At 30.6% G+C, this 14,337-nt stretch overlaps 1 protein-coding gene across 1 annotated transcript; it reads right to left on the bottom strand.

The window, feature by feature from the left end:
• Nucleotides 1-621: 621 nt before the first annotated feature.
• On the bottom strand, nucleotides 622-2,787 carry LOC122588759 (serine/threonine-protein kinase RIPK-like). The gene is made up of 4 exons (XM_043760950.1): nucleotides 2,101-2,787; nucleotides 1,870-2,005; nucleotides 1,642-1,778; nucleotides 622-1,557 (listed from the first exon to the last, which is right to left on the bottom strand). Exons 1-4 carry the CDS (start codon nucleotides 2,479-2,481, stop codon nucleotides 775-777), a joined length of 1,437 nt encoding a protein of 478 aa, XP_043616885.1. The 5' UTR covers nucleotides 2,482-2,787; the 3' UTR covers nucleotides 622-774.
• Nucleotides 2,788-14,337: the final 11,550 nt, after the last annotated feature.

Below are 14,337 nucleotides of genomic sequence, written 5' to 3' on the forward strand. Positions count from 1 at the left end.
ACAGTTCAAATTTGAAGAGCAATCTTATTAAAGTTTTAAATTAATTTTTCTCCGGTGTAGCAATTGCTGTGAAAGTTCGTTTCAAATTGGTCCAATTCCCTTGGAAAAGACTAGTTGTATGAAAGCATTTAATCTTAAATTTCAAAGTACTTCCTTCCAAGTTTTAGTTTTTATTGTAAAAGGTCTTCTCTTATGATTCATGATTTTAATTGCCAATACCATTACAAAAAGTCAAGTCAAGAAAAATAAAACCATCGTGGAAACACATACTTGGAAGGAAAGAAATAAGCCAGTTAACTTCAACAAAAGTTTGGTTTGTAATGGCCTTGCTATGCGGGTCATTGGATGAGATTTCCCCCCTTCAGTTATCTGGGAAAGACGAGTCTTATACTGACTGTTCATTTCATTAGAAGGCGGAAAAAGAAATTGATATTAAGTAGACACTAAGGTAGAACTGTAATATTTATTCGCTTCATGCTAAAAGACACTGTATGTAAATACAACACACAAAATTTCCAAAATGTTTATAAAAGAAGTGCGAGACTTGCAGTGTTTGGTTAGTTGTATTTCCTTGTTATCTTTAAAATGTAAGAAAGACATAGTATGGTCTTGGCACATATATTGTTTGATAATTATTATTAATCTTCCTTCGAAGATGAATTGATACATATACCAGTAGATCTAGGTACCAAATACAAACTAAAAAAACTCTCTTTACTTCTTTTCAGAAGGTATAAAAACAAACTAAATCTTAAAAAATTACCCCAAGTAAAATCAACATTTGAACAAATTCACATCCCCTTTTTGTTTGGGTTGGGGCAACAGTGGAGAATTGGTACCCTTCTTGAAGTTTTTATACAGAGCTGTATCTGAATATACAGCTCGAGACCTCATCGATCTAATCCTATGTTTGTGCCTGTGACCTTTCCTTTCAAGTTCTCGCGGGCGGCTATTTTGGCTGTTTTCTTTCTTTTCAACCACCACCTCCACCACTACATCATCGCCACTACTCATATCACTATTATCTTTTTGTTTCTCTTTACGATCAATCGTTTCTTCACTTTTTACATTTACCTTTTCCCCTTCTTTAGGAGCAATATACACGAAGGAACCAACTGGGAAATCATCTAGTTCTAGTATATGTTCCAAAATCTTGACCACTTCGTTCATCGGGGGTCTGCATTTTGGGTGGTGGCTCAGGCAGCGGCTAGCCAAAGTCGCTGCTCTTGTAGCCCCTAAAATTGGATACTGACCGTCTAGTTTAGGGTCCATAATCCGGTCAAGGTTGTTTGGATCTTTCAAAAGTGGTCTAGCCCACTCCACTAGACATTGCTCTCTGCTTGGGCGTTTTTTGTCCATGGATCTTCTTCCTGTCAGTAACTCTAGTAAAACCACCCCAAAACTATAGACATCACTCATGGTTGTTAAATGACCCGTCATGATGTACTCTGGGGCAGCATATCCATGCGTTCCCATTACACGTGTACTGACATGTGTCTCGTCTCCTTCTGGACCATCTTTTGCTAAACCAAAATCCGATAGTTTAGCCGTATAATCCTGTTCATAGAGCATAATATTTAGTAAAGCTTCTTAATATATACACAAGAAATATAAAAAAGGTCGATGAACAAAGAGAATTACCGATGCCAATAGTATATTTGAAGTTTTGAAGTCGCGATAAATCACGGGCTTTTCCTCCCCATGAAGAAAGGCTAGTCCTTTTGCAGCACCAAGGGCTATTTTGATTCTGGTTAGCCATGGCAAAGATATTGAATACCCTGAATTTAGAAAATTGGAAAAGCTAGCTTGGTTAAGTTTATAGTCTACCAACAATGCTATATAAACAGGAATATAAGAAAAAGGGGTTACTTCTAAATAGTTGACTCTCCAAATTGCCCCTTGCCATGTATTCATAAACAAGAAGCCTGTTTCTGTCTTCACAACAATAACCAATCAACTTCACAAGGTGAGGATGCCTCAATTGCCCCAAAAAGGTCACTTCAGCCTATAATAATAATAACAGCATATAATCAGAAAACATTATATTATTATTATATAAATGAGTTGTAGAACGGATAATGATATGTAAGGATACCATACCAGCCATTCATTGTGACCTTGACTACCATCCAAATCCAAAAGCTTGACTGCAACTGGTTGAGCCTCTAACCCTGGCCTCATCTTATCATCTATGAACCCTTTATGAACCGGACCGAACCCGCCTTCTCCTAGGAAATTGCTAGAGGCAAAGTCATGTGTGATCCTAGTAAGTTGATCCAAAGTGAATTCATGAAGGTCCCACCCAACAATAGAATTTGAAAGAGCGTTTATTTGCGATAAGGATGAATCAACATCAGATATTGATAACCTCTGTGACAAACCAGATTTAGAAACAAGAGTCTGAGGATCAAAAGTTGGGGCCTTGTTTGTGAAACACCCAAATAAAATTGTTCTCCATGCGTTGGCTTTTCTTGGAGCCATTTACAGAAAGATATGAATGAATGTGTTGGCAATGTTGGTGTTGATTATGAGTATAAGTAGGTATGAACCAGTTCATATGAGGGATTAATCTGGTCAAGTTTAGGGGTGAACCAACCAAATGATTTGAAAAACAAAGAGGAGGATAGAAGTTGGTGGCAAGGTTTTGGTTTGGAAGATTCTAAGCACCAAAAAGTCTAAAGGCTAACTAACCACTTATTATCTTTGTAGGCTTATTTCTAACACCTGGTTTGATTGTATATTTATATGGATACACACACAAATGAAAATAATATGGCCATCTTTTTTTATATAGTGTTTAGATTGGAAAATCTAGATTCATATACAACTCCTTTATATATGCTAGCTTTTATGACCACGTTGCTTTGGGCTTAAAACACTTTTTTTTTAAAAGAAAATATCAAATACACCTTCAAGGGCTACACGAATAAAAAACATTGTATATTTCATATAAAAAACGCATTTCTTTAATTTTATAATAAATGTACAACTATTTTATTTACCTTAACTTAGCAATTAAAACGCTTTGTTATATATATATAAGAAAAAATAAGCAATATCAACACTTCAAATTAATTCACACAGTTTTCCAATACGTGAATTGAACCTACGATATATTAGTTGATGAGCTGACACACGTACCGCTTGAATATAAATTCTTTAGTTTTAAGACTTCTTTTAATCTCAAAGTGATACTATTGGGTCTAGAATGATAGAGAAATGAAGTTGGGTACTCTTTTCCTTTGCAAAAAAAAAATATATGGTTATAATAATCATTAAGTTATATCAGTAGCAATATATAATTTTTTTCTGCCAAACCCTCAGCCATCATCTTTTTTCCTTTTTTTATTGGAGTTCTAAGGTTTGATTATAGCTTTACACTTGTTTAAACAAAGTTTAAAGGCCTGCTAGAGTTTGATCAATATATAAATTAATTAAGAATTGAATCCAAAATCATTAATTAAACATTATTTCTTTGATTTAGTTGTCTAGAAGAGATATGTTTATAGTTAAAAAAATATATATATTAGATTAATAAATGCTTTAAGATTCTAAGTACGAGTATTGTTTGCAGATAAATTAGTGGGTGGGTTCTCACTTGACTTTGACAACCTGTACAAGAGCTATTAAAATACAAGAACTCTTGTAAAATGTCATGGTCAATGCACCTTATTGGATATGGGTCCCGTTGACACGTCTAATATTGAAAATATATGCACCTTATTTTGTTCTATTCGTGATTTTGGTTTATAGACAAAACCATAAAGGTTTGTTTGAAGATAAATTCTTTTGAAGTTACATTTGTACATAAAGTCCATTGTATGTATTTGAGAGTTTTAAAAGTATAAAAAGTGGGCTCACAAAGCCAAGAAATTGCCTTTGTAATACTAGTTTCTAGAATAATAATCTCTATTAATTTACTACTATTATATAAAATTAGATCAAACAATCATCAAAATCCTGTTTTTGGATGACACATTGCTATAAACTCATACTAGCTAGGCATGCATACTCATGAAGCATTGTCTATATATTGCTCTATTTGATCTAGCCCGAGACCAATTTCAAATTGAATCCCGGCCCTTTTGTTTTTAGATGTAGTCTATTTGTTAACTACTACTATAACTTTGTTTAAGGTAGACCCAATGAATAACAACAATTACTTAAGTCCAGCTTGTAAATTTGTGGATACTTCGGTTAATTAGGAAGCATATATAAATCCGAGTTAGTGACTTGTTTTTTTTCCATATAATTACGCCAGAAAAAAATTTCATTCATTTATATTCTCCTAGTCATAGATTTTGTGAAATGGTTGTTTAGGTCTAGTTGTTGTAACTCCTTTTTTTTTAAATCCTGTTCTATCTTCACCTTGCCTCCTTTTCAAAATATAAAATCCTAATATCAACAAGGTGTAATCTTAAATTTATTCTTTTCTATCCATTAACTACTATTAGAAGTTGCTATCTGCTAGATAAGCTTTGTATATTTAAACTTTTTCAAGGTATGATTTAAACTTTTTCAAGCATTTTTATATAAATTAAACTAGCTATATATATGTTGAAAAAATATGGTATTATTATTCTAATAATAGTACAACGTGTTTTCCTCTTGTCTAGTTTTGTATTATTCAGTTTTCACCATTTTGCAGTGTTAATTAATAACCAATTAAAATAAACAGCGTAATTATAGTACTAAATCTAATGTATGAATGTTTTAAGGTAGACTAATGATCTGTTCTTTAGACAGAGTTTTGATGTGCGAACATGCTGATTTAAACATTTTTATTTGTTTATTTTACATAGAGAACTGATTATAATTTTTATTTTGTATTTGCAATGAATTTTTTTATGACAATACTAATAATGTATTGAGTAATATTCAAGTATTTTACATGAAAATAAAAGCAACCGTTAACGGGACCGTTATTTTTTTACGAGTATATAGCAAAAGACGTACGTTTAATCAAATTAATTTGGTAACTTTTGGCGGGTTAACGGGGCGATATAACATAAGTCATTGTCCTCGTGGAAGAAAAAAGTTGAGTCTCTTCAAACCTTTTCCTATCCCAAATTCCACAATCAATTTCCAATAAAGTTGATTAAATCAGGCTACCTAAATCGAAAACTCGACAAGTTTTCATAATGTATGCATGGGCACAAACGGAGAATGATTCGAGCATGAACGATTCGCTAACTTGAGTTTTCGATAAAGTTTGAGCGGAAAGAAGGTTGAGCTTAAATAACTTAATAAGCTGTTTGCAATCCTAGCTAGTACATGCAATCATATAGTCATTTGTTAAATGCCAACGTTACTTGAGGCATATATCAATTAAATAATTCCATCCTTGTTTTTTTTTTTTAAAGACAGAGCGGATAAATGGCTAACATCCCTAACGTTGATACGCACACGCCGAGTTCGAATCTTGGCAATGCCCTTAAAGGTTTGCTCTCCCATGTGTAGATGAGTATAACATTGCTAAGATCCCCTCACCACATCTGCATGTGTCAAAATTTGAACACATGACTACATAGGAAGAACTAGACTATCATCCTTGTGATACTTGGTTTGTGTTGTCAAACCCTAAAAATTAAATTTGATAAAAAGAATTTTGGGGTTCGGTCCAATTTGGTAGTATCTTCAAAATAAAGCAAAGAGGCTTTGAATTAGTAATGTAGCATCAACAAGTGTCTGAGAGTCACATTGGACAAAGCATCTAACATCTATTGAAATTCTTGGAAATGATCTAAAACAGATAAATGAAATTAATTGAGATATTGAAATAATATTTGTGTGACTTGCACGTGATAATAGCAATTTCCTTTGAACTACCAAACAAGATAATTAATTTCCATTTCTCTATGTTTATTTATCTCTACCAAACACATCTTAAATTTATTTTTTTTACTACATAAATCTAACCAGTTTCGTAATTATGATAAAGCGATAATAAGATATCCGGGGGTAAGGGGTGAAAACCCTCTGATCTCATGAACCATTTTGATACTAAGAGAGCATATATAGTGCATAGATTTTATGTCTGCTAAAGCATCATCCTTAATATAAATGGATCAAAATATATTGTTTCTCCAGTGCCTTTGATAAATTTCTATACATCTCCAGTGCCTTTGATAAATTTCTATATACTGTAACATGCGTATGTGAGATCTTGTGTTCACATATTGAAAGGTATGTAATTTAAGAAAGCATAACAATTGAAATGGGCCCGTATTGGTTGATAATAAGATACTTATATTATACCAAATTGACTATTTTGTATCTTTCACGCTATTAAATTACTTGTGCGATCTATTTTTAAAAAATTTTGACACTACCAATAAAAAAAACTTACTGTGCTGCATTACGCACATAAATGCTATTAGATTATATATAGGGTTAAAAACTTAAATGTATTACGAGCATAGTACCCGCGCGTTGTAGCGGCTAGAAGATGAGGACAATATAAAATGAAGGCGATGGTGGTGATCGAAGAATGCAAAGGAGAAGGATGTTGTGTGTTTTGTGGGTTTAAATTTTTGATAAGGGTACTTTCGGTATATACTTGAGGAGGTGTAAAAAACAATAGAAATAAGAGAGGTATTATGGGAATGAAAAAGTTGTTTAATTTCTTAAAACCAATACCCTCTATAAAAGTTTATAGATATATAAACGAATTTTGGTCATATCGTCATTCATGGAAAGGACCTATCAAAATTATCACTAATATAAATCAACTCTCATTTATGGGACATGAGTGGTGATAAATTTACTAACAGTTTTTATCAATTTACAACAAATACATGTATATTAATGTATAATGTACAACTATCTAAAACTGTAATTGTTATAGATATATAAAAAGTGTTATAAATTTATCACTATTAAATAACAATATATTTGGATTACATGAATGGCGTGATCGTTTATATTATCATACATTCGTACCCTCTTTCAAAATTCGAAATTCTAAGAAAAGAATTAAGAACTGATGTTAACTAATGATAAATTAGATGAGGTTATTTGATTGAAGGTCGTTTCGATTTTATGCGTTTATCCATAGAGGCATAGACCATAGACTCATAGAGTATACATGTAATTGCCAATTTAATGGGCTTTGACTAGAAAGGGGTCTAGTGGGCCAACCTTTGTGGTCCGTTTGTTTTTTTCTTTCTGGCATTCTACTTCGAATATCTAAAAGGTAAAACAAGTTATTGTATATTTGTAACGAAAGCAGTCTTGATTTCGAAGGGAATATAATATTGGCTATAACAAGGATTTGGATTTTAGTTGCTTCTATAAAGCGCGTTATAAATTGTTATGTTTATATTTATCAATTTTGTGAGTGGACCTATGAATAATACAAGTCTTTCTCAAAGAATTTGATCGCTTCATCATGTTACACTCCGCGTCATACATTGATGTTTGAAGGGAAGTATTATATTAAATATATTAATAGTCCTAATACCCGTATGATGTACGGTAGCTATATAAATTGTATCATAAAGAAATTTGAATATGTCACATACATGATTCATGAGTTTAAAATAAATTTTGGTTAAAGTAAACTAATGATCAAAGATAAATTATAATGAACAGTAATGATAAATATAATATATGTTTAGTTAAAGTGTTGGATTTACCTTAAATTTTTACAAACATCAAAATCAGAACTTGTAAGCATTGTGGATGACGGCAAATAGCCTTGTGATTTCGGATCGTAAACTCAAAATTTTGAAGTATTATTGTTAATAACTTATTATAAGTAATATAAGTAGTAGGAGTTGAAAAAATAAATATATAACAATTTTATTAATAAGAATTCGATGATTTAAATAAGGTTATAATGTATTTTGTATCTATAAGGCAAGAGTTGCAGTTTAATTCTAAGTCTAATAAGAAAATTGAATTTGTATACAACTAAAAAAGCTAATTTAATAAAATAAATAAATTAAAAGGACATGTGTCGATAAATAATTACGTCACATGTCATTTCAATAATATGTCAATCCTATTTTAGTGTTAGACATCAGACTTAGACTTACTACAGTTTTATTTTTGTGCAAAGATAACTAGATAAGTATATAGTAAAAACATTTCATTGAATGACGAAAATTAACTTTCACTTCAATTCAACGAGTTGAATGAAATGTTCTTTTTGAAAGGAAATTTTTTTATATATAATGAACAGATATTGCAAAGAAAAACAATCTTTATTCACAACTCACAAAGTTATTTTTGTTTCAGTCAACTTTCAAGTGGGCTGTTATGACCGAGTGATTGTAACTACTTTAAATATTATTTCTTAGCAGATAAGCATATATGTTTCCAGAGAAATGGTCTATTTATAGATCAATGTTTAGAAACCAATTTGGCATTTCAAGTTATAAACGGATATACCTGTTTGGTTATTTTTCTCTTTAATCTTTTTGTTATATCAGTGTTATGGTGGTTTATAAAAGGCGGTTGATATTATTTTCTAAATAATCATAAATAAATGATCGGGAACCTCTTTTTCACAAAAGATCGTAAGTGACTAAGCACTTTAGTAAATAATTTCAAACAAAGCTTAAACATCCGCTTATAGTAAGCAGAATTTTAAATATATTATATATATATATATATATATTAAAAAGTTATTTTGAGAAACTTTTTTTTGCGAGAACCTTTGAGAACTTTTCAAATCAAGCCCAACTGATGATTATTCTTTACATGAAAATTGTTTTTTATTGTTTTTTGAATAACTTATGTGTGATTTTGAAGGTTATAATTGTGTGGCGGCATGGATTATCATCCGTTATACAATTATGTGGAGTTTTAGATTCTTGATCACATGTGCACGAATATTGCTATGATTACATGTGATCGACTTGCATAAATGTGATCATAGCAATATTCGTGCACATGTGATCAAGAATCCAAATCTCCACATAATTGTATAACGAATGATAATCCATGCTTCACACAATTATAAACTTCAAATATACACATAAGTTATTCAGAAACAATCAAAAAACAATTTTCATGTAAAGAATAATTATCGGTTGGGCTTGATTTGAAAAGTTCTCAAAGGTTCTCCAAAAAAAAGGGTTCTCAAAATAACTTTACCCTATATATATATATATATATATATACATATATACTAGCACGTACACGCGCAATGCGACGGTGGTTGTGGTGGCAACGGTGCAGTGGTGGGCGACTGTTGTTGGTGGAGACTGCGTCGAATGGTGTAAATTATTGATGTAAAAGGTTAATAAAGATATATTTTGGATAAATGACTGATATTGTAATTTAGTCATTAATGGTATTTTAGATAATTATTTCATAACTTTTAAAGAGAGTGTTGTTTTATTTATTAAATAGTATAAAAAAATGGATTAGGTGTATAGGGGAATGAGGATTAAGAAATAAAGGTGTTTTAGGTATAAAAAGTGTTGAATGTCCTAAAATATGAGAAGTCAATATGCTTTATAAGGGATTATATATATATATATATATATATTACTAAAAGGGTACCCACCGCGGTAATGGCGGAGACAGGTGGTGGTGGTGGTGGCTTGTGTTGGTAGCGGAGGTGGTGGTGTAATGGTGGCGACAATGGCATTAAAGAATGTTGACGTGCGGCGGTAGCATCGACGATGGCGGTGACGACGGCGATTGGTGGTGGTGACAATTAGTGTAAATTATTGATTTGATGTGATTTTGATGAATTGTGGAATATTAAAACTTAAATATCAACAAAATGAGATTTGCGTTACAATATAATATAGATGAGATTGATAATTACATTAGAGTTTGACCGTATATTTGTATAAGTTGAAATTGTTAGGGGTATTTTAGGTACATTCAATGGATGAATGAGAAAAATGTTGAATTTGTGGGGGTAATTCAGGTATTTTAAAATCTTAATTAAGTAAGGAGGGGGGTTGAGTTTGTTTTATAAGGTATTATAGATATATACTATCATAAAAAAAAATAGCCCTAATCTTGAAAGTTACATAGGAAAATGTCTAAAATTCCTTTAAAGTTTTATCAAGTCTTTATCTTTTAAAATACTTCAACCCTTTATATCAATTACTTTTACATCAATTGTTAACACCACTCGACGTCGTCTTTACCGCCAACAGTTGTCCCCCACCATATCGTCTCCATCACGAATACCATCGTATCGTGTAAGTATAGTGTTAGTGTATATATGAAGATAATTGTGCTTTGAAAACAAAAACATTTACTTAGATGTGACACTTGTATGTAAGTCTAAACATATGTAACATGGTTAGACATATTACACATAATGGTTGTAACATCTCTTTAAATATATCATGATGCAAATAGAAGTAGAATTGGATCTATTATTCTCATCATGTTTATTTAACTATACTTACTTTAACTTTTTAATATAATTATAATATCATTAAAGGGGAATGTTAAATGCAGCCCTAAGGCATGTATTTAACGTGCATAAAAAAATTTGTATTTTCCATATTAAAAGTCCACCCTCTGAATTGTACAAATAATTTATGCACCTGGGCTGTATTTAGCAAACCCCAATTAAGGAATAAATGGTACTCCGTAGTTTGTATTAACTAAACATCAAGGTTACTACGTAACAATAATAACCATTAAAACCAGGGACGGATTTAGCATGGGACAGTGAGGGCAACTACCCCACCCTAATTTTGGTATGAAGTAATATTTTTATGAATATATTATCTAAGATTCAGAGTGTTTGGAACTTTGGATTTAGATGAGGGAGAGGGCGATGAAGTGAAATGGTTTTTGTTTAGGATTGAGAGTGTTTAGAATTCGAGGATGTTGATGGTGAAAGTGGTTGTTGCGGTGGTGGTTCTACTGGCTTCACGGTTTGGGAAGACTGAAGCAATTATTTACTAATTTACCCTTTGTTTAGACTTGTCTTTTACCACTACGTATCAAACAAGCACCAAGCCGTTTGCTACATAATGATCCGATATAAAAAGGAAAACTTAAAATATAAAACCATTAGTTTTGCGTAAATTGACTGCGTTCTAGTGAGGCCCATTGGGCCATATTGGTTCGACATATTAGTTTCGCGTAAATTAGGAAAAACGGGCACGAGTTACGTTGCACACACTAATCACTAATCATCTAATAAGAACAGATTAAAAATACACACCATGTGAGAACCAATAAGAAACACCCACATCATCACTTATTAAAAAGGGTAAACTTGATAAATTGTTTTTTTTTTCTCTATACACGTACGTAAACAATAACTGTTTTTAGTTTTTACTTTACAATTTCCATTGCATAATTGTACATGTATCCATTTTCATATTATATTAATCAATATTCATGGCATCAAACCCACCACCACACGTAATTTGATTTTTTATGACTCAACAATATATTTTTATTTATTTAAAATTCTCCTTTATTTATTTTTAATGGATCTAAATCATATTAGTTTTTATGCATCCAAGTAAGCATTGAAGTTATTTTTATGCATACAAATTAAATTAATTTTTTTGCATGCAAGTAATATCAATTTTTATGCATCGAAGTAAAATTAATTTTTATGCATCCAAGTCATTTTTCAAAGTTAAATTAGTTTTTATGCATCCAAATTATATTGCATAAATTTTATGCATCCAATACATTTTTTAAGTTAGATTAATTTTTATGCATCAAGTCATTTTTTATGATTTTTTACGCATCCAAGTCATGTTTATTTTTAATGCATCCAAGTAATTATTAGTATCCAAATCTTTCATTCCTTTACTTATTGTTTGCTTCCCAATTATATATATTGAGAATCATACGTCAATAATATTTAAGATTAGTTAATTTACAAATATAAAGTTAACTTACCTCATTGTAATTGGAGAAATCTTCAAAATGCTTGGTACGTAGTTTTGACTTTTGAAAAAACTACTTGGTAACTGTCTTTTGTGTTTAACTCCTGCAACATGTGGAGAATTTTAATTGCTATTTTTTTATTGCTTAATTTAATTACCCATTTATCCTTTAATATACATGTAAAATCCCATTTTTACCACTAATTGAATTAATAATTTCAAATATGTCATTAATCATCTTGGCCTTTAAGTTTTTTCATCCAAAGGCTATAATTTGTTCTTACGGTTCTTATTCTAAACGTGTTCTCACCGGAAAGCTACCCTTACAATATGTATAATAATTGTGAGTCGTATAATATAGAAATTCAATCAAAACTTTACTAGCGATACACATTTCATTAGATTCAAATTTTAATGTAATTTTTCTTTTTCTTTTTTTTTATTTAAAGTAATAAGTATTATGTGTATATACATACACTATAAGCTTGGGTGTAAAACCATCACATATTATATCTTAATTTTTTTAATCCATAAAAATCATAAGATGTCAATTATTTATATATTATATAAAAAATATTAAAAAATTAGTATGTGAGCTATTATACACTTAAGCTTAATGTGACAGCCACATATACATTGTTCTCTCTGTATGTATGTATGTATGTATGTATGTATGTATGTATGTATGTATGTATGTATGTATGTATGTATGTATGTATGTATGTATGTATGTATGTATGTATGTATGTATGCATGCTACATTTGTAAAAAGTTAATGTAACTTAGAGTATACATTAGTATTTAAAGTAAAATTGTCTTTGCGGAAACAATAATTTTAAAGTCCATTTTTTTTTTCTCGAGACGAGCTACGAATTTTTAAAAAAATTGTATATTCTGAAAGACAGTTGTGATAATATGACGTACGGTTTTTAAATTTGCTCCCTCTAACAAAAAGTTTGGTTATGTCCCTTATTAAAACTATGTTGGCAAAAGAACTCAAAAACTTCAAAGATTCTTTTCTTTGTAAATAACTAAAAAAATGTTAAATATACCCCTAGGAATTATAGTTAACGTGAATAAATAAGCTATAGCTTCTATATCAAAAACTTATTTATTGAGTTTTATGATATTTTATACATTTTAACTATATTCTATTAAAGTTATGCATGCACGATTCGGCAGTGCAACGGTGACGGTGGTGATGATGACGAGTTGTGGTGGCGCACGGAGGTAGTGGCAGTGGTGGTGGCGGCGACGACGAGTTGTGGTGACGGTGATTGATGTTGGTGGCGACAAGTATCGTAGATTATTGATGAAGTGTGGTTTTGATAAATTATTGAAACTTAAAATCAATATTGAAATTTAAGTTTAATGTTAAAATTTGAAACGAGATTTGTTTACATTATAATAATATAAATTACTGTATTTAACAAAACTCAATAAAATATGTAGTATAGACTTCACAAAAGACATTACGTGGTTGTTGACGCAGTCAAATGGTGCCCAACATTTTGGCTTCTTCTATGTTCCCTCAATCAAATCTCCGGTTTGTTTGAAATTAATTAATTAAATGATTAATTTTTGTGCTATGATGAAAAATTAAAAATAGACACCAAAAATCATATTGCAATCTCCCATGACTTTTCCGTAAGCTTTTTATTATTTTCAATTAATACTCATATGATGGATATGTTTTTCAAAGATAGTTGTAGTTGTAGCTGTAATTTGTAGTTGTAGCTTTAAGTAAATCTGTTAGTTAGAGTTTTTATTTTCTAGATTTGTTTGGTATGGTAATTGTAACTGTAACTTCTAACACTATGTTCTTGAGTTAAAGAAAATAAAAGAAATGATATGAATATATGATGATAATAGAAAAGATGAGATCATTTCAAATCCTCCAAATAATAGTTGGAAAATTTTTTAAACAAAAACAACTAAAAATTCATTTCAAATCATATCAGTTCATTTCCTTTCTATCTTTAGAAAAACTCAAGAACCCTGCCTATTTTAAAGTCATTGGATTTTTTTTTTCTTTTCTTTTTTAAAAAAACTCAAGAACATAATATAAAAGGTATTTGTGTAATATTAAAAATTAAAAGTTTCATCCAAACTAAAAGCTCCGAAACGTGACTGCAAGTAGCAGTGGCGGCCCTGAGAAATCAAGTGTCTAGTTCGAGCAGAGAAAAAAAGTGTCCCCAACTATAAGGAATCCAATTATATAAACATTTTTTTTTTATATAATTGAAACATTATAACATTAACAAAATGATATACATTATAATATTATACTTTTACATATATTGTTTATTTATTTTACTCTAATAGTTAGTTTTATTTTACCTAAAACCTTTACATATATAATATAATATATAAATTTTTTGTTCCCCCTCAAAATTGTGTCCCGGACGAATGTCTTGCTTGCACCCCCTCCAGGTCTCCCATGTCAAGTAGCGTTTCATTTTAAAGTTTTTTCTTTCAAATAAAGGTTAAAGCTAAAACTCAA

Source organism: Erigeron canadensis, chromosome 2 (assembly GCF_010389155.1).
Source record: "Erigeron canadensis isolate Cc75 chromosome 2, C_canadensis_v1, whole genome shotgun sequence".
NCBI classification, from domain to species: domain Eukaryota; kingdom Viridiplantae; phylum Streptophyta; class Magnoliopsida; order Asterales; family Asteraceae; genus Erigeron; species Erigeron canadensis.